Source organism: Aegilops tauschii, chromosome 7 (assembly GCF_002575655.3).
Source record: "Aegilops tauschii subsp. strangulata cultivar AL8/78 chromosome 7, Aet v6.0, whole genome shotgun sequence".
NCBI lineage: Eukaryota > Viridiplantae > Streptophyta > Magnoliopsida > Poales > Poaceae > Aegilops > Aegilops tauschii.
Genome location: NC_053041.3, coordinates 602,452,913 through 602,473,662, shown reverse-complemented (window position 1 = coordinate 602,473,662; position 20,750 = coordinate 602,452,913). Strand labels below are relative to the sequence as shown.

General features: G+C 41.6%; 1 protein-coding gene across 1 annotated transcript; it reads right to left on the bottom strand.

The window, feature by feature from the left end:
* Positions 1-13,722: 13,722 nt before the first annotated feature.
* LOC120969141 (uncharacterized) lies at positions 13,723-20,036 on the bottom strand. Its single transcript, XM_040396235.3, has 9 exons — positions 19,946-20,036; positions 18,040-18,191; positions 17,762-17,887; positions 17,585-17,662; positions 16,381-16,506; positions 16,195-16,293; positions 15,967-16,113; positions 15,192-15,318; positions 13,723-14,204 (listed from the first exon to the last, which is right to left on the bottom strand). The coding sequence occupies exons 1-9, from the start codon at positions 19,968-19,970 to the stop codon at positions 14,023-14,025; spliced, it is 1,062 nt and encodes a 353-aa protein (XP_040252169.2). The 5' UTR covers positions 19,971-20,036; the 3' UTR covers positions 13,723-14,022.
* Positions 20,037-20,750: the final 714 nt, after the last annotated feature.

The window sequence follows — 20,750 nt, the reverse complement described above, 5'->3', positions numbered from 1 at the left end:
GAGGCAGCCCACAAGGGGTGGCCGCGCCCCCCTCCCATGGGGAGTCCGAATTGGACTAGGGGAGGGGGCACGCCCCCTTTCCTTCTCCTCTTCCCTCTCCTTCCCCCTTTTCCCCCTTCATGAGAAGGAATAAGAGGGGGGGCGAATCCTACTAGGACTGGGAGTCCTAGTAGGACTCCCCCCCTTGGCACACCCCCTATGGCCGGCCTCCTCCCTCTCCCTCATTTATTTACATGGGCACTGCACCCCTTGGAGACACACCAATTGTTCCAAGCCGTGTGCGGCGTCTCCCTCCACGGTTTACTCCTCCGGTCATATTCACGTAGTGCTTAGGTGAAGCACTGCGCGGATCACATCACCATCACTGTCACCACGCTGTCGTGATGACGAAACTCTCCCTCGAGCCTCTGTTGGATCAAGAGTTCGAGGGACGTCATCGAGCTGAACATGTGCAGAACTCGGAGGTGGCGTACGTTCGGTACTTGATCGGTTGGATCACGAAGATGTTCGACTACATCAACTGCGTTAGCCTAGCGCTTCCGCTTTCGGTCTACGAAGGTACATGGACACACTCTCGCCCTCTCGTTGCTATGCATCACCTAGATAGATCTTGCGTGATCGTAGGAAATTTTTTGAAATTGCATGCTATGTTCCCCAACACAAACATGGTGAGTTATTTGTGTCTTGAATCTTTTGAGGTATTTCTACTGCATGATTAAATTAAAGAGCTTTGCATGCTCTTCGATTGTGTATTCTTTGGCCAAGTTCAATGGGTTTTTCGTGAGAGAACTAGAGCTTTGTAGTGGGTTCAATCCTACGGTGATCTAATCTATTGACAAAAAGGGCTAAGGCACATATTGTATTGTTGCCAAAGGATAAAACGACCGGGTTTGGTCATATTTTACTTCTTCTTGTCTGCATTATGCCATGTTGCTTATTGCGATGCTCTTGAAAACTTAATACCTTGAGACGCATGCTGGATAGCGGTTTTGGGGTGGAGTATTAGTAGTAGATGCAGCTGGATTAACACCCTATTTTTCATGGACGTAATGCCTACATAAGTGTTGGGGAACGTAGTGTTTCAACAAAATTCCTACGATCACGCAAGATCTATCTAGGAGAAGCATAGCAACGAGCGGCGAGAGTGTGTCCACGTACCCTCGTAGACCGAAAGCGGAAGCGTTAAGTAACGCGGTTGATGTAGTCGAACGTCTTCATGATCCAACCGATCAAGTACCGAACGCACGGCACCTCCGCGATCTGCACACGTTCAGCTCGGTGACATCCCTCGAACTCTAGATCCAACTGAGGCCGAGGGAGAGTTCCGTTAGCACGATGGCATGGTGACGGTGATGATGATGTTACCAGCGCAGGGCTTCGCCTAAGCACTACGACGATATGACCGAGGTGTAAAACTGTGGAGGGGGGCACCGCACACGGCTAAAGATCAACTTATCTGTCTATGGGGTGCCCCCCTCCCCCGTATATAAAGGAGGGGAGGAGGAGGCCAGTCAGCCGGCCACAAGGGGCGCGCGCAAAGGGGGGAATCCAACTCCATGTAGGAATAGGTTCCCCCTTTCCTAGTCCAACTAGGAGAAGAAGGAAGGAGAGGGAGAGGGAGAGGGAAAGAGGGGCCGCACCCCCCTCCCCTAGTCCTATTCGGACTCCCCTTGGGGGGCGCGCCACCTCTTGGCTGTGGCCCTCTCTCTCCCCTGAGGCCCACTAAGGCCCATAACTTCCCGGGGGGGTTCCGGTAACCCCCCGGCACTTCGGTTTTATCCGGAACACTTCCGGTGTCCGAACAACATGGTCCAATATATCAATCTTTATGTGTCGACCATTTTGAGACTCCTCGTCATGTCCGTGATCACATCCGGGACTCCGAACAACCTTCGGTACATCAAATCCCATAAACTCATAATACCAATCGTCATCGAACGTTAAGCGTGCGGACCCTACGGGTTCGAGAACTATGCAGACATGATCGAGACATGTCTCCGGTCAATAAACAATAGCGGAACCTGGATGCTCATATTGGTTCCTACATATTCTACGAACTTCTTTATCGGTCAAACCGCATAACAACATATGTTGTTCCCTTTGTCGTCGGTATGTTACTTGCCCGAGATTCAATCATTAGTATCACCATACCTAGTTCAATCTTGTTACCGGCAAGTCTCTTTACTCGTTCCGTAATGCATCATCCCGCAACTAACTCATTAGTCACATTGCTTGCAAGGCTTATTGTGATGTGCATTACCGAGAGGGCCCAGAGATACCTCTCCGACAATCGGAGTGACAAATCCTAATCTCGATCTATGCCAACACAACAAACACCATCGGAGACACCTGTAGAGCATCTTTATAATCACCCAGTTACGTGGTGACGTTTGATAGCACACTAACTGTTCCTCCGGTATTCGGGAGTTGCATAATCTCATAGTTAGAGGAACATGTATAAGTCATGATGAAAGCAATAGCAATGAACTAAATGATCATAGTGCTAAGCTAACGGATCGGTCTTGTCCATCACATCATTCTCTAATGATGTGATCCTGTTCATCAAGTGACAACACATGTCTCTGGCTAGGAAACATAACCATCTTTGATAAACAAGCTAGTCAAGAAGAGGCATACTAGGGACACTCTGTTTGTCTATGTATTCACACATGTACTAAGTTTCCGGTTAATACAATTCCAGCATGAATAATAAACATTTATCATGATATAAGGAAATGTAAATAACAACTTTATTATTGCCTCTAGGGCATATTTCCTTCAGTCTCCAACTTGCACTAGAGTCAACAATATAGATTACACAGTAATGATTCTAACACCCATGGAGTCTTGGTAATGATCATGTTTTGCTCATGAGAGAGGCTTAGTCAACGGGTCTGCAATATTCAGATCCGCATGTATCTTGCAATTCTCTATGTCCCCTTCCGACACTTGATGACGGATGGAATTGAATCGTCTCTTGATGCGCTTGGTATTCTTGTGAAATCTGGATTCCTTTGCCAAGGCAATTGCACCAGTATTGTCACAAAAGATTTTCATTGGCCCCGATGCACTAGGTATGACACCTAGATCGGATATGAACTCTTTGATCCAGACTCCTTCATTTGCTGCTTCCCAAGCTGCTATGTACTCCGCTTCACACGTAGATCCCGCCACGGCGCTCTGCTTGGAACTGCACCAACTGACAGCTCCACCATTCAATATAAATACGTATCTGGTTTGAGACTTAGAGTCATCCGAATCAGTGTCAAAGCTTGCATCGATGTAACCATTTACAACGAGCTCTTTGTCACCTCCATAATTGAGAAATATATCCCGAGTCCTTTTCGGGTATTTCATGATGTTCTTGACCGCTGTCCGGTGATCCACTCCTGGATTACTTTGGTACCTCCCTACTATACTTATAGCAAGGCACACATCAGGTCCGGTACACAGCATTGCATACATGATAGAACCTATGCCTGAGGCATAGGGAATGACTTTCATTTTCTCTCTATCTTCTACGGTGGTCGGGCATTGAGTTTAAGGAATGTAGTTTTGACATCCATTTGCCAAATTTCATAATCATAAAATGCGACAATTGCTAACATGATTCGGACAGACTTAAGCATCGCTACGGGTGAGAAAGTCTCATCGTAGTGAACTCCTTGAACTTGTCGAAAACCTTTCGCAACAAGTCGAGCTTTGTAGACAGTAACATTACCTTTAGCGACAGTCTTCTTTTTGAATATCCATTTATTCTCTATGGCTTGCCGATCATCGGGCAAGTCAACCAAAGTCCGCACTTTGTTCTCATACAAGGATCCCATCTCAGATTTCATGGCCTCAAGCCATTTCGCGGAATCTGGGCTCATCATCGCTTCCTCATAGTTCGTAGGTTCGTCATGGTCAAGTAACATGATGTCCAGAACCGGATTGTTGTACCACTCTGGTGCGGATCTTACTCTGGTTGACCTACGAGGTTCGGTAGTAACTTGATCAGAAGCTTCATGATCATCATCATTAGCTTCCTCACTAATTGGTGTAGGACTCACTGGAACTGATTTCTGTGATGAACTACTTCCCAATGAGGGAGCAGGTTCAATTACCTCATCAAGTTCTACTTTCCTCCCACTCACTTCTTTCGAGAGAAACTCCTTCTCTAGAAAGGATCCATTCATAGCAACGAAAATCTTGCCTTCGGATATGTGATAGAAGGTGTACCCAATAGTTTCCTTTGGGTATCCTATGAAGACACATTTCTCCGATTTGGGTTCGAGCTTATCAGGTTGAAGCTTTTTCACATAAGCATCGCAGCCCAAACTTTAAGAAACGACAACTTGGGTTTCTTGCCTAACCACAGTTCATTTGGTGTCGTCTCAGCGGATTTAGATGGTGCCCTATTTAACGTGATTGCAGCCGTCTCTAAAGCATAACTCCAAAATGAAATCAGTAAGAGACATCATAGATCTCACCATATCTAATAAAGTGCGATTACGATGTTCGGACACACCATTACGCTGTGGTGTTCCGGGTGGCGTGAGTTGCGAAACTATTCCACATTGTTTCAAATGAAGACCAAACTCGTAACTCAAATATTCACCTCCATGATCAGATCATAGAAACTTTATTTTCTTGTTACGAGTATTTTCCACTTCACTCTGAAATTATTTGAATTTTTCAAATGTTTCAGACTTATGTTTCATCAAGTAGATATACCCATATCTGCTCAAATCATCTGTGAAGGTCAGAAAATAACGATACCCGCCGCGAGCATCAACACTCATTGGACCGCATACATCAGTATGTATTATTTCCAACAAGTCTGTAGCTTGCTCCATTGTTCCGAAGAACGGAGTCTTAGTCATCTTGCCCATGAGGCATGGTTCGCAAGCATCAAGTGATTCATAATCAAGTGATTACAAAAGCCCATCAGCATGGAGTTTCTTCATGCGCTTTACACTAATATGACCTAAACGGCAGTGCCACAAACAAGTTGCACTATCATTATTAAACTTATATCTTTTGGCTTCAACACTATGAATATGTGTATCACTACTATCGAGATTCAATAAAAATAGACCACTCATCAAGGGTGCATGACCATAAAAGATATTACTCATATAAATAGAACAACCATTATTCTCTGATTTAAATGAATAACCGTCTCGCATCAAATAAGATCCAGATATAATGTTCATGCTTAACACTGGCACCAAATAACAATTATTCAGGTCTAAAACTAATCCCGAAGGTAGATGTAGAGGTTGCGTGCCGAGGGCGATCGCATCGACTTTGGAACCATTTCCCACGCGCATCGTCACCTCGTCCTTAGCCAATCTTCGCTTAATCCGTAGCCCCTGTTTCGATTTGCAAATATGAGCACCATAACCAGTATCAAATACTCAGGCACTACTGCGAGCATTAGTAAGGTACACATCAATAACACATCTATCAAATATACCTTTCACTTTACTATCCTTCTTATCCGCCAAATACTTGGGGCAGTTCTGCTTCCAGTGACCAGTCCCTTTGCAGTAGAAGCACTCAGTCTCAGGCTTAGGTCCAGACTTGGGTTACTTCACTTGAGCAGCAACTTGCTTGTCGTTCTTATTGAAGTTCCTCTTCTTCCCTTTACCCTTTTTCTTGAAACTAGTGGTCTTGCTGACCATCAACACTTGATGCTCCTTCTTGATTTCTACCTCCGCAGCCTTTAGCATTGTGAAGAGCTCGGGAATTTTCTTATCCATCCCTTGCATATTATAGTTCATCATGAAGATTTTGTAGCTTGGTGGCAGTCATTGAAGAACTCTGTCAATGACACTATCAACCGGAAGATTAACTCCCAGTTGAGTCAAGTGATTATGATACCCAGACATTTTGGGTATATGTTCACTGATAGAACTATTCTCCTCCATTTTGCTGCTGTAGAACTTATTGGAGACTTCATATCTCTCAATCCGGGCATTTGCTTGAAATATTAACTTCAACTCCTGGAACATCTCATATGCTCCATGACGTTCAAAACATCTTTGAAGTCCCGGTTCTAAGCCGTAAAGCATGGCACAATGAACTATCAAATATTCATCAGCTTTGCTCTGTCAGGCGTTCACAACGTCCGGTGTTGCTCCTGCAGCGGGTCTTGCACCTAGCAATGCTTCCAGGACGTAATTCTTCTGTGCAGCAATGAGGATAATCCTCAAGTTACGGACCCAGTCCGTGTAATTGCTACAATCATCTTTCAACTTAGCTTTCTCTAGGAACGCATTAAAATTCAACGGAATAGTAGCATGGGTCATTTATCAATAACAACATAGACATGCAAAATACTATCAGGTACTAAGTTCATGGTAAATTAAAGTTCAATTAATCATATTACTTAAGAACTCTGCTGCCTCTTGAGCACTGCGTTGGTTTTCCCTTGAAGAGGAAAGGGTGATGCAGCAAAGCAGCGTAAGTATTTCCCTCAGCTTTTGAGAACCAAGGTATCAATCCAGTAGGAGGCTACGCGCGAGTCCCTCGTACCTACACAAAACAAATAAATCCTCGCAACCAACGCGATAAGGGGTTGTCAATCCCTTCACGGCCACTTGCGAGAGTGAGTCTGATAGATATGATAGGATAATATTTTTGGTATTTTTATGACAAGATGCAAAGTAAAATAAAAGCAAAGTAAAAAAGCAAAGGAAATAAATAAGTGTTGGAAGATTAATACGATGAAGATAGACCCGGGGGCCATAGGTTTCACTAGTGGCTTCTCGCAAGAGCATAAGTATTTTACGGTGCGTGAACGAATTACTGTTGAGCAATTGACAGAATTGAGCATAGTTATGAGAATATCTAGGTATGATCATGTATATAGGCATCACGTCCGGACAAGTAGACTGACTCCTGCCTGCATCTACTACTATTACTCCACTCATCGACCGCTATCCAGCATGCATCTAGAGTATTAAGTTCATGAAAACAGAGTAACGCCTTAAGCAAGATGACATGATGTAGAGGGATAAATTCATGCAATATGATAAAAAAACCATCTTGTTATCCTTGATGGCAACAATACAATACGTGCCTTGCTGCTCCTACTGTCACTGGGAAAGGACACCACAAGATTGAACCCAAAGCTAAGAACTTCTCCCATTGCAAGAAAGATCAATCTAGTAGGCCAAACCAAACTGATAATTCGAAGAGACTTGCAAAGATAACCAATCATACATAAAAGAATTCAGAGAAGATTCAAATATTGTTCCTAGATAATCTTGATCATAAACCCACAATTTATCGGTCTCAACAAACACACCGCAAAAAGAAGATTACATCGAATAGATCTCCACGAGAGAGGGGGAGAACATTGTATTGAGATCCAAAAACAGAGAAGAAGCCATCTAGCTACTAACTATGGCCCCGAAGGTCTGAGGTAAACTACTCACACTTCATCGGAGAGGCTATGGTGTTGATGTAGAAGCCCTCCGTGATGGATGCCCCCTCCGGCGGAGCTCCGAAACAGGCCCCAAGATGGGATATCGTGGGTACAGATGGTTGCGGCGGTGGAATTAGGTCTTTCTCTCCTGTTCTGATCGTTTGGGGGTACATAGGTATATATAGGAGGAAGGAGTACGTCGGTGGAGCAACAGGGGGGCCACGAGGGTGGAGGGCGCGCCCTGGGGGGGTAGGCTCGCCCCCTACCTCGTGGCCTCCTGGAAGCTTCTCTTACATAGGGTCCAAGTCTCCTGGATCTTGTTCGTTCCGAAAATCACGTTCCCGAAAGTTTCATTCCGTTTGGACTCAGTTTGATATTCTTTTTCTGCGAAACTCTGAAATAGGCAAAAAAACAACAATTCTGGGCTGGGCCTCCGGTTAATAGGTTAGTCCCAAAAATAATATAAAAGTGAATAATAAATCCCAATAATGTCCAAAACAGAAGATAATATAGCATGGATCAATCAAAAATTATAGATACGTTGGAGACGTATCAAGCATCCCCAAGCTTAATTCCTGCTCGTCCTCGAGTAGGTAAATGATAAAAACAGAATTTTTGATGCGGAGTGCTACTAGGCATAATTTCAATGTAATTCTTCTTAATTGTGGTATGAATATTTAGATCTGAAAGATTCAAGATAAAAGTTCATATTGACATAAAAATAATAATACTTCAAGCATACTAACTAAGCAATTATGTCTTCTCAAAATAACATGGCCAAAGAAAGTTCATCCCTACAAAATCATATAGTTTAGTCATGCTCCATTTTTGTCATACAAGAATGCTCTCATCATGCACAACCCCGATGACAAGCCAAGCAATTGTTTCATACATTAGTAATCTCAAACTTATAAACCTTCACGCAATATATGAGCGCGAGCCATGGACATAGCACTATGGGTGGAATAGAATATGATGATGGGGGTTATGTGGAGAAGACAAAAAAGGATAAAGTCTCACATCAACGAGGCTAATTAATGAGCTATGGAGATGCCCATCGATTGATGTTAATGCAAGGAGAAGGGATTGCCATGCAACGGATGCACTAGAGCTATAAATGTATGAAAGCTCAACACAAGAAACTAAGTGGGTGTGCATCCAACTTGCTTGCTCATGAAGACCTAGGGCACTTGAGGAGGCCCATTGTTGGAATATACAAGCCAAGTTCTATAATGAAAAATTCCCACTAGTATATGAAAATGACAAAACAAGAGACTCTCTATCATGAAGATTATGGTGCTACTTTGAAGCACAAGTGTGGCAAAGGATAGTAACATTGTCCCTTCTCTCTTTTTCTCTCATTTTTTTGGGCCTTCTATTTTTTTATGGCCTTTCTCTCTTTTTTTTATTCCTCACTTGGGACAATGCTCTAGAAAATGATGATCATCACACTTCTATTTATTTACAACTCAATGATTACAACTCGATACTAGAACAAAGTATGACTCTATATGAATGCCTCTGGCGGTGTACCGGGATATGCAATGAACCAAGAGTGACATGTATGAAAGAATTATGAACGGTGGCTTTGCCACAAATACTATGTCAACTACATGATCATGCTAAGCAATATGACGATGATGAATGTGTCATGATAAACTGGATGGTGGAAAGTTGCATGGCAATATATCTCGGAATGGCTATGGAAATGCCATAATAGGTAGGTATGGTGGCTGTTTTGAGGAAGATATAAGGAGGTTTATGTGTGAAAGAGCGTATCATATCATGGGGTTTGGATGCACCGGCGAAGTTTGCACCAACTCTCAATGTGAGAAAGGGCAATGCACAGTACCGAAGTGGCTAGCAATGATGGAAGGGTGAGAGTGCGTATAATCCATGGACTCAACATTAGTCATAAAGAACTCACATACTTATTGCAAAAATCTACAAGTCGTCAAAAACCAAGCACTACGCGCATCCTCCTAGGGGGATAGATTGGTAGGAAAATACCATCGCTCGTCCCCGACCGCCACTCATAAGGAAGACAATCAAAGAACACCTCATGTTTCAAATTTGTTACATAACGTTTACCATACGTGCATGCTACGGGACTTGCAAACTTCAACACAAGTATTTCTCAAATTCACAACTACGCAACTAGCACGACTTTGATATTATTACCTCCATATCTCAAAACAATCATCAAGCATCAAACTTCTCTTAGTATTCAACACACTCATAAAAAAGTTTTTACTATCTTGAATACCTAGCATATTTGGATTATTTAAGCAAATTACCATGCTATTTAAGACTCTCAAAATAATCTAAGTGAATCATGAGAGATCAATAGTTTCTATAAAACGAATCCACCACTGTGCTCTAAAAGATATAAGTGAAGTACTAGAGCAAAACTATATAACTCAAAAGATATAAGTGAAGCACATAGAGTATTCTAATAAATTCCAAATAATGTATGGCTCTCTCAAAAGGTGTGTACAGCAAGGATGATTGTGGCAAACTAACAAGCAAAGACTCAAGTCATACAAGATGCTCCAAGCAAAACACATATCATGTGGTGAATAAAAATATAGCTCCAAGTAAAGTTACTGATGGAAGTAGACGAAAGAGGGGATGCCTTCCAGGGCATCCCCAAGCTTTGGCTTTATGGTGTCCTTAGATTATCTTGGGGGTGCCATGGGCATCCCCAAGCTTAGGCTCTTCCCACTTAGATAGACATCCCTCTAATCATCTAAGTGATCACGTGATCCATATCAACTAAACCATGTCCGATCATCACGTGAGATGGAGTAGTTTTCAATGGTGAACATCACTATGTTCATCATATCTACTATATGATTCACGCTCGACCTTTCGGTCTCAGTATTCCGAGGCCATATCTGCATATGCTAGGCTCGTCAAGTTTAACCCAAGTATTCTGCGTGTGCAAAACTGGCTTGCACCCATTGTATGTGAACGTAGAGCTTATCACACACGATCATCACGTGGTGTCTCGGCACGACGAACTGTCGCAACGGTGCATACTCAGGGAGAACACTTGTACCTTAAAATTTAGTGAGAGATCATCTTATAATGCTACCGCCGTACTAAGCAAAATAAGATGCATAAAGGATAAACATCACATGCAATCAATATAAGTGATATGATATGGCCATCAGCATCTTGTGCCTTTGATCTCCATCTGCAAAGCACCGTCATGATCACCATCGTCACCGGCTTGACACCTTGGTCTCCATCGAAGCATCGTTGTTGTCTCGCCAACTGTTGCTTCTACGACTATCGCTACCGCTTAGTGATAAAGTAAAGCAATTACATGGCGATTGCATTTCATACAATAAAGTGACAACCATATGGCTCCTGCTAGTTGTCGATAACTGTTAGAAAACATGATCATCTCATACAACAATTTATATATCATCACGTCTTGACCATAAAAAATCACAGCAAGCCCTAGAAAAACAAGTTAGACTTCCTCTACTTTGTTGTTGCAAGTTTTACGTGGCTGCTACGGGCTTAGCAAGAACCGTTCTTACCTACGCATCAAAACCACAACGATTGTTCGTCAAGTGTGTTGTTTTAACCTTCAACAAGGACCGGGCGTAGTCACACTCGATTCAACTAAAGTTGGAGAAACAGACACCCACTAGCCACATGTGTGCAAAGCACGGTGGTAGAACCAGTCTCATGAACGCGGTCATGTAATGTCGGTCTGGGCCGCTTCATCCAACAATACCGCCGAATCAAAGTATGACATGCTGGTAAGCAATATGACTATTATCGCCCACAACTCGTGTCCTACTCGTGCATATAACATCTACGCATAAACCTGGCTTAGATACCACTGTTGGGGAACGTAGTATTTCAAAAAAAAATCCTACGATCACGCAAAATCTATCTAGGAGAAGCATTGCAACGAGCAAGTAGAGTGTGTCCACGTACCCTCGTAGACCGAAAGCGGAAGCGTTAAGTAACGCGGTTGATGTAGTCGAACGTCTTCATGATCCAACCGATCAAGTACCGAACGCACGGCACCTCCGCGATCTGCACACGTTCAGCTCGGTGACATCCCTCGAACTCTAGATCCAACTGAGGCCGAGGGAGAGTTCCGTTAGCACGATGGCATGGTGACGGTGATGATGATGTTACCAGCGCAGGGCTTCGCCTAAGCACTACGACGATATGACCGAGGTGTAAAACTGTGGAGGGGGGCACTGCACACGGCTAAAGATCAACTTATCTGTCTTTGGGGTGCCCCCTCCCCCGTATATAAAGGAGGGGAGGAGGAGGCCGGCCGGCCACAAGGGGCGTGCCCAAGGAGGGGAATCCTACTCCAAGTAGGAATAGCTTCCCCCCTTTCCTAGTCCAACTAGGAGAAGAAGGAAGGAGAGGGAGTGGGAGAGGGAAAGAGGGGCCGCGCCCCCTCCCCTAGTCCTATTCGGACTCCCCTTGGGGGGGGCGCCACCTCTTGGCTGTGGCCATCTCTGTCCCCTAAGGCCCATAACTTCCCGGGGGGTTCCGGTAACCCTCCGGCACTCCGGTTTTATCCGAATCTCTCCGGAACACTTTCGGTATCCGAACAACATGGTCCAATATATCAATCTTTATGTCTGGAACATTTCGAGACTCCTCATCATGTCCGCGATCACATCCGGGACTTTGAACAACCTTCGGTACATCAAATCACATAAACTCATAATACCAATCGTCATCGAACGTTAAGCGTGTGGAACCTCCGACAATCGGAGTGACAAATCCTAATCTCGATCTATGCCAACTCAACAAACACCATCGGAGACACCTGTAGAGCATCTTTATAATCACCCAGTTACGTTGTGATGTTTGATAGAACACTAAGTGTTCCTCCGGTATTCGGGAGTTGCATAATCTCATAGTCAGAGGAACATGTATAAGTCATGATAAAAGCAATAGCAACAAACTAAACGATCATAGTGCTAAGCTAACGGATGGGTCTTGTCCATCACATCATTCTCCAATGATGTGATCCCGTTCATCAAGTGACAACACATGTCTATGGCTAGGAAACATAACCATCTTTGATAAACAAGCTAGTCAAGTAGAGGCATACTAGGGACACTCTGTTTGTCTATGTATTCACAGATGTACTAAGTTTTCGGTTAATACAATTCTAGCATGAATAATAAACATTTATCATGATATAAGGAAATGTAAATAACAACTTTATTATTGCCTCTAGGGCACATTTCCTTCAATAAGATTATGACATAATGATCATAGTCATAAATGTTGCAATTTGGTCAATTGCCCCACTGTAATTTATTTGCCATGCCATTTGTTATTTTCGAGAGAGATGCCTCTAGTGAACCGGTGGCCCCTTAGGTCTGTTCTCCATTACTGAATTCTTCTACTCAGTTTCTCCTTTTATTTGCCGTACTACTTGTTACTATCTAACTCTATCATTTGTGTCTAATCTTGTAACTGGCAAGACATGGGGGATTGCCAGCCCTCTTGGAGTGTTGGGTACAAGTTTGTGTGTGTTTTGTGACAGATGTTGCTCACGGTTTTAGCCTAGGAGATTCCTATTGTATTGATAATATTGCTTCTCTAAGCGAGGGAAAGACTATGTTCTTGTTCTCCTTCACCCTTCCTCTTTGGGGAATCCCAGCAACTCCTACGTGAGTAAGCACTGCCTGCAAAAGAAGAAAAATACCCTCTCCCCCGGGTCGATGGCATGTACCAACACCCATACCATGCACAACATAGGCTCGATGGCCAGTATCAGCAAAAGACGACAAAACTTGAAGCAATTAAGGCTGATCCAAAAGCTAAACCGTACCAACTCGTGAAAATGAATGAGCTTCATGAGAGAGCTAACAAGTTTCATGAGCAGTTTATTAAGATCATTAATACAACATAACACATATTTTATGTTAGGTGGCAACATTTCTTGGCACCGGTGGTAGTATGCAATCTCAACAACCCTGTGTGTCATTTGCACATGTACACATTTTCTCTGTATTTGAGTATTACTCCAATGGAGAGAGCACTAAAAATAGGTCATGTCGGCTTGTATGGAAGTTGTCTGGATGAAATAAAGGATATTCTTGCCAATAATGATGATGATTTGATCTTTGGATTGGCCTTTCACAACCTTAGATTGTATTTTTCTTTTGATTGGGTCTTCTATCACCAACCATTACACTTTGGCTTTATCTTTCATGGTTGTGTGCAGATTATTACATAGAGTTCAATTGTGGACTCTATTCATTTGTATTTAATTCCATGATGTGATGCTTGGAGTAAATAAATAAAAACTATCATGTTGTAGGAAAAATATTAGCACAAACAATTTGGATAACTTTCTGAAGTATTCGACCATCATTCGAACCAATTAAGTCTAGGGGATCGTATCACCCTTTTAATCTAAAACCCGACTAAATTTTGTACTAAAACATCAAACAATACAAAATTATGGCCAAATATTAATTGTAACTTCCATTGGTGCTTTCCATAGTCCAGATCCTGGTTCAATGTGCCAACCATTTCTTCACTGCCTAGTCCCATATTTGTTTTCCAGTTTAGACCTGGCCATTTTTTGTTTTCATCATCTATTCTTTTTCCGCAGATATGTCTCCATCAGTTTCCTTCGCTACTTTGGATGGCCTCCCTCTTGGACGCCTTATAGTTTTGGAGGAGTATGCTTCTTTCCCTTTAGCCTTCAAGCTTCTCTTCCTGATTTCTTGGTTCTCATCTGGTGAATCTAAGTCCGTAGAGGTGTTGCTGTCCTCGTCTATAAAAAATAAAATAGAAGTCATTACAAAGGAAATGTCAATACAATCTTTAGACTAGCTCCAGTTATTATAGCCTTGTGCGGTCTGTGATTTTTCAAAGGAATTCTAAGGATTTTTATTAGTTTTTACGCTTTTTGGCAAAAAGTACAAGCAATGTGCATCAGGGGCGGAAGGGCAATATTACATACTCCCTCCATTTTTAAATATATGTCTTTTTAGAGATTTCAATAGGGATTGCATACAGATGTATATAGACATATTTTAGGGTGTATATTCACTCATTTTGCTTCGTATATACTTCACATTGGAATCTCTAAAGGGACTTATATTTAGGAACAGAGGGAGTATATCTTAATATGTCCATTTAAGTTTGAAATATGCATCCAATATGGTTTTCAAGAAAAACTACAAAATTTTGTACTACTAAAAACTAATTACACAATTGCTTGCAAGTCTACTTGAACATTCATGTTTAAAAGTGTCAAATCGACTGAAAGATCCATGTTTGATTCAGTTGTTAGTGTTCAATTTGTAAACCTCACATGCAGATAACCTATGTATATCATACATATATTTAGTTATATAAATCAAGGTATATTCGACGCTTTCCAAAGCTTGGGAAAATTGTGTATAAAGACATTAAGCAACTTGAAAAAGCTTCCCAAGACAGCACAAGAGAAAACAAATGTAAACACTCTTGGGTAACTAAAGCAATCTCACACACAACAGAGGAATGCATATAAGTATACAACCAAAATTAAGTTTCCACAAGTCTATGTTGTAGTATGCATGAGTATTTGTTTTCCTCATTTATCTCTTTCTAACGTATTTTATGCTAGCAACTGCTATTTCTATTTCTCCTCAGTAACATGTGTAAATTATTTATGGTAACTTGACTAGATTGGATGGTAGAACCTAAAGGGAGAAAATCGCTACACATGCATGTATATATAACTATCAGAGCAATGATGGCTGGAGGAACTTACAAAGCCATAATTTTTTCTCATTGAGATTTATCTTTTCCACACTTTTTGATCTTCTAGGTCTCGACGGAGTTGCATGTGTTGTATCAGTCATCACATTTTTTGTCAACCTTTTGCGCAAACACTCATGCTGCAAAAAGAAAAAATTAAATAAAAATGCCAATATCCATAAACATAATTAATCTATTAGAATTTTTAATGTTTAGTACTGTTAATGCAATCCATTTCTTGACAAAGCCAACAGTTCAAATAGTTGGACACGTTTTTTAACTATAGTGAGGCCCAAGCATGGAAGAAATAGTGAGGCCCAAGCATGGAATCCACGAGAATTAAATAGCACTATCACTATGACACTACTTCAATAATAGAAATCATATAATAAATTAATTAGTATCAATCCTGTAAAGAACCTACAAATACATGTTTTTCTATGACAAGTGGAGATCCTACAATCCTATTTAAGCTGGTCAAAATGGTCTAATTTGTAGAATAACACAAAAAAATTATATTGAAACTATGTCGAAATCCTATTTAAGTTGTTCTTACTGATCTAATTATTCATGACTAACTGGTCTAATTATTTCAAGAACAATTTGAATGGTAGTTTGTTGTAACATTACGCATGCCCAAAATATATTTAATTTGTATAATTTTTAATAGTTAACAAATGCATTTTGTACTAAGACAAGTGAAGTTCTCAAAATGAAAGATAACTTTGAGAAGAAGCAATGATGTACAACAATTAGTGATAATACAAAATGTTGAAATGCTCAGTTACCAGATCCGCAGACTTCTCAAAATTGTACAGTTCGTGGACACTTGTCCTTGCAAAAAATGCACGTTTTGTAACTTTTCCCGTCTCAAGGTAGCGAACTGCAGATGTTAATGTCCTGAATACATATTGATTAACAGGGTCCGTGTAGTACTGCATAATTAATAATGATTAGGACTATGAAAAGATTTAATCAAATAACGTTAGAGTGATTTTGGTTTTATTTTTATGTACCGGGTCTTTCCTGATTCCTTCCGATGTTTTTCTGTATACAATTTCTTTCACCCAACCATGTGGCAACCCAAATGGGTTGAACTCCACTTCTGCAAGGATCTATAAATAAGGAAACATATTAGCTTTGGAAAGTCAAACCATTGTAAATATAAATTACTATTTATTTAGTGATAGCAAGAAATACACATTATCTCGAGAGTTAGTGTCGCATTGTCCATTTGTATCACAATTGGCGATCTTCATTTCCTTAACATATAGTAGTACATCTTCTTTACAAAATACTCGTACTCCAAGTGCCGAGTAAACATAAAACTGCAAAATAAAATTGACAATCAAATTAAAGTTATTGCTTGACATGAGTAAATTATTTGCTTGACATTTTAATAATTCTTTTTCTGAGCCTAATGAAGGTAGCTAACTCTAATTGTTGGTTGTTTGTTTTTTGTATAGCTTGATAGGCTTGCCGCTTGGTAGTAGCAATCCTAATAGTGATAAATAAAAGTTGTACACATGTGTGTGAAGTTACCTTACACAGACATACACAGGGAGAGGGGGAGAGAAGAGACCAAAAATATATCACAAAACTAGTTCTCACAGCAAATCAACTAAACCTGGGGACGTATCTGGCAAGCATGTTCATATATAATCCTTGACCATACTAAGAATATTTGGTTGTGAGCATATAAGAATATTTGGAATTCCTAAAATTTTAATAAATAACATAAGTTATTATATATCCACCTTTGGTGACAAATTTCAAATTATATAAATATAAATGAAGCTTTTTGGGGGGCCATTCGACACTACCGTCTTTGCACACTACCATGTCATCATATTTTGCATATGACTTTTAATTGCCAATGAATTAGCGACTTTGAACAACAAATGATTTCTTCCTAATGTTATTATCGTCATCTATTCGTTATACTAGACAGATAATAATTTTTTTATGGAAGAAAATGTCTGGTAAACTTAATACAAGTAAAAAGATGGACACATAATTTATTATTCTCATGTGATTAAGAAATGTCGCATGAGGAAAGCTATGTGAACCTTTGGCGACCCTTCTTCATCAATTCGCTGATACACAATTGATTAAGGATAAGAATTGTTTAATCTAGGAAACTACCAAAGCGACATCGACAGACTTTGGTTGCACTTTGTATTCCAGTTAAATAATCACACCTATACCATGGAAGATAGATATAATAATAAACTTCGCATATGACATGATATAATATCCACTTAAAGGCTTGGATACTCATACGGACAAATTAGTAATTATGAAAAATATGTTCATGAAATAAAACTTAGATTAGATTGACATGTTCCAGGAAGTCATTCATTATGAATAGAGTGAGTACTTGGAAGGAAAAGGCAAAAAGGCTACCTTGTACATCTTGTCCATGTTTTGTCCGCCCGCTCTGATCTCAATCAACCACCCCTTTGGAAGCCATTCATGTGACCTCTGCATATCATGATATAACAACACATGGATCATGGACATGGAATGTTATATGTATACACATATATATCTAATAACTTCATTGTATTAACAAAGACATACAACAAGCATGCTACGAGCAACAGACTCCTTGGCTTCTATGAAGTGCTCATCAATCTCAGAGAAAAGGTAGTTCAAGACTTCAGACTTCATCCTGAATTTGGCCCCTGACACTGGAGATATGTAATACTGGAAATAAACAAAAGCAATGAGAAAACTTAGATATCTCCCATAAACAAAACAACAAAACTGAAACTAAAAACATTGTTTAGAGAATGAATACGTGTTAAATATATATAATATCATTTATCTCCGCATTTATTTGGCTGTATATAACATACCCGATAGAGGGCACCATCGTCACCACGTCTGACCTCCATGATCCAACCATCTGGTAACCAATCTGGTGGCTCCACCACTCCATCTTCCATCTTGTCCTTGACATCCTCCAGTAGTTTCACTTCCTCGACATCCGAGATCCGATCTTCCATTCCTAGGACTGCAAAAATTAATCTCGCCCTTTTCTTTCAACTCCTCAGAGACAGAACACTATGACTGTGTTCCTCGGTGAATTCCCCTCAGTAGGATTCACCCACCCATTCCTATGAAAACGATATGCAAACACAAACTCCTAGACTCTGTATATGTACTTTCCAAAAACTAACTCACTGTCAAGACTTTAAGCTTCCAAAAAAGTTGATGTGCTAGATTCTGGACATGATTATGATGAAGCATGAAGGTATATCCCACCTAGAAAGCCACATGAGAGGCTGAATTTGATCAACCAAATACGAAGTCGAGACAAACCCCCAAGACATGTGTAGTTTTTTGTTGGGCAACTCGGTGGAAAAATCCAAATCTCACTAATGAGTACAAATTTAGATACCACACAACTCTTCCCTCAGTGGGCTGTATCAAATATACATCAGCTGGTTAATTAATGCAGTAGTGTATGCCCGTTTGAATATATTAATCCAAGAGTTGGTTTCCCTGCGAAAGTAGCATCACTCGTCCATTGCTATTGTACTAGCAGCGAGAGTCACAGCGGTGTTCCTCAGTTCTCAACTTGTCTACAATGTCAAAAGTCAACCTGTGCAACATCTGAGCATGGCAACGGAGGAGACCAAGGCTGAGCAGTGGCGTGGAGTGCGCGGGGCGGTTGATGACGAGACGTTCGGCTTCGTATCCATACAGGTGTTGTACTGATGTCCCTAATGGCAGTGGGGGCGACAACAGCAGCGGCGCAATGTGCAACGATGAGATGGTGGCGAAAGCATGTACACCGGCGGAGACTTGGGGGGGGGGGGGGGGGGGGGGGGGGGGTCATGGTGCGTGCAGTGAGAGGCGATTTTGTTTTTTCCTCGGTCCGCCACAACATCAGAGTCGTAGACTCGTAGTATCCCAGATACAACACAGTCATCTCTTTCTTCATAATTATTTTGAGAGAAAGAAAAATATTAGACAAGCGAGGAACAGAACCTCTGAGAAGATACAGTACGTGGCTAACTTAAATATAGTAAGTACAGTCTAAGCCGTGGCAATCAATACAAAACCAAAAGCCATGGAGAAAATACAAATCTGTAAATCATGACCTCCAAAACAACCCTGAATTTTATGTATCTTGCGACATCAGTCAAGCAGGGATGACGGGAATCGGCACCGGCGCCATCAGTTGGCGCCATCATCACTTTGCGACCTCAGACAAGAACGAATCGAGTTCTGGCTACACTGATCCGATGCAACTAACGGGAAAAAGACGGAAAACTCTAGTCTTGGAACAATTTCTTCCTAAAAACGCCACCTTTTTTTCTGCGGGGGAAAAACGCTACCTCTGCTACCGCTACATAGATCGGATCACCATGGCAACCAAAGTCAGGAGAAAAATCCATCGTCCACAGGATTAGAGCAGTACGTGCACTCTACGAACCCATCTGTCTGCCACCACCCCAATCTGTACCACCAAAAAAATCCCAAGACTTCAACAGACGGACCAAAGCACCGTTCTCAGCAAATTCGAGCGCCCCAGATCCCCAGCAACGTTATCCCTAAACTTCCCATCATACCTTCGTCCACTCCCAGACCCAGGAGCGCCATGGCTCAGATCAAACCCGGAGCAGAGTGAACCCATCTTTTCACGACCTCTCCACCCGCGGGCCGCTGCCAAGCGAACAAATCTCGATCTCCCACCCCATTTCCATCAAAATAAAAAGAGATTAGCGAGGAGATGGGAGGATCTTTTTGGCAAACCTTCGGTCAGGGTTGAGGGCGCCATTGAATCGTGATGTGGAGAGACCAGGGACGACCACGACGCGACGAGACAAGACGCGAGGTGGCTGGAGGCTGGCTGTGGGTGGTGGAATTGTTTGGGGCACCCGGTCGGCGCTATATATACCTCTCGGAGGAAAAGGTAATTCGCTTCTGCCGTTATCTTGTCCTGGCCCTAGATGATCCATCGGACAGTAGAGATTTAGGGTTGAAAAGGCCAAAACTAGGTAGGTGGTTGAAATTAGACGGGGTTGGTGAATTTGGTCCAAAGTTTACTTTTTCTTTTTTTAGTGCTATTTAATTTGGTTAGGTGGTCCCACCGTTCATTAAATATTGATTTGTTTTGCATACTGGAATTAGTATAGCCTTAATTGAAGATACTCCAAAAATATATATAAGGATACGTACGTACAGGATACGCATGGTTACACTACTGGCCTTCTTGCAACTAAGGAAACAATTTATGAGAGGATGCGTACTGGCCAGCCAGCCGAGACAACGCAAACGTTCTACCCAAAGTTACCAAAAACATGTCGTGTACATAGACCATGTGTAGTCAATATAATCACAATTAAGCCTCTAGGATAAGTCCTCGGTTGTGCACATGCTGCCTTTTCTGAGATGTTCATTGATCAATATGATGCTTAGTTTCCAAAAAAGATCTGACTTTCGCAATTAGCAGGATAGCCTAGCCATGTGCTCCATTCATAGAGGTCGGTCACCGCCACAGGCAGGCCACACCGTGCGGTGCAAAGGGAGAGCAGAGTGATAGGGCGCCGCGATCTAT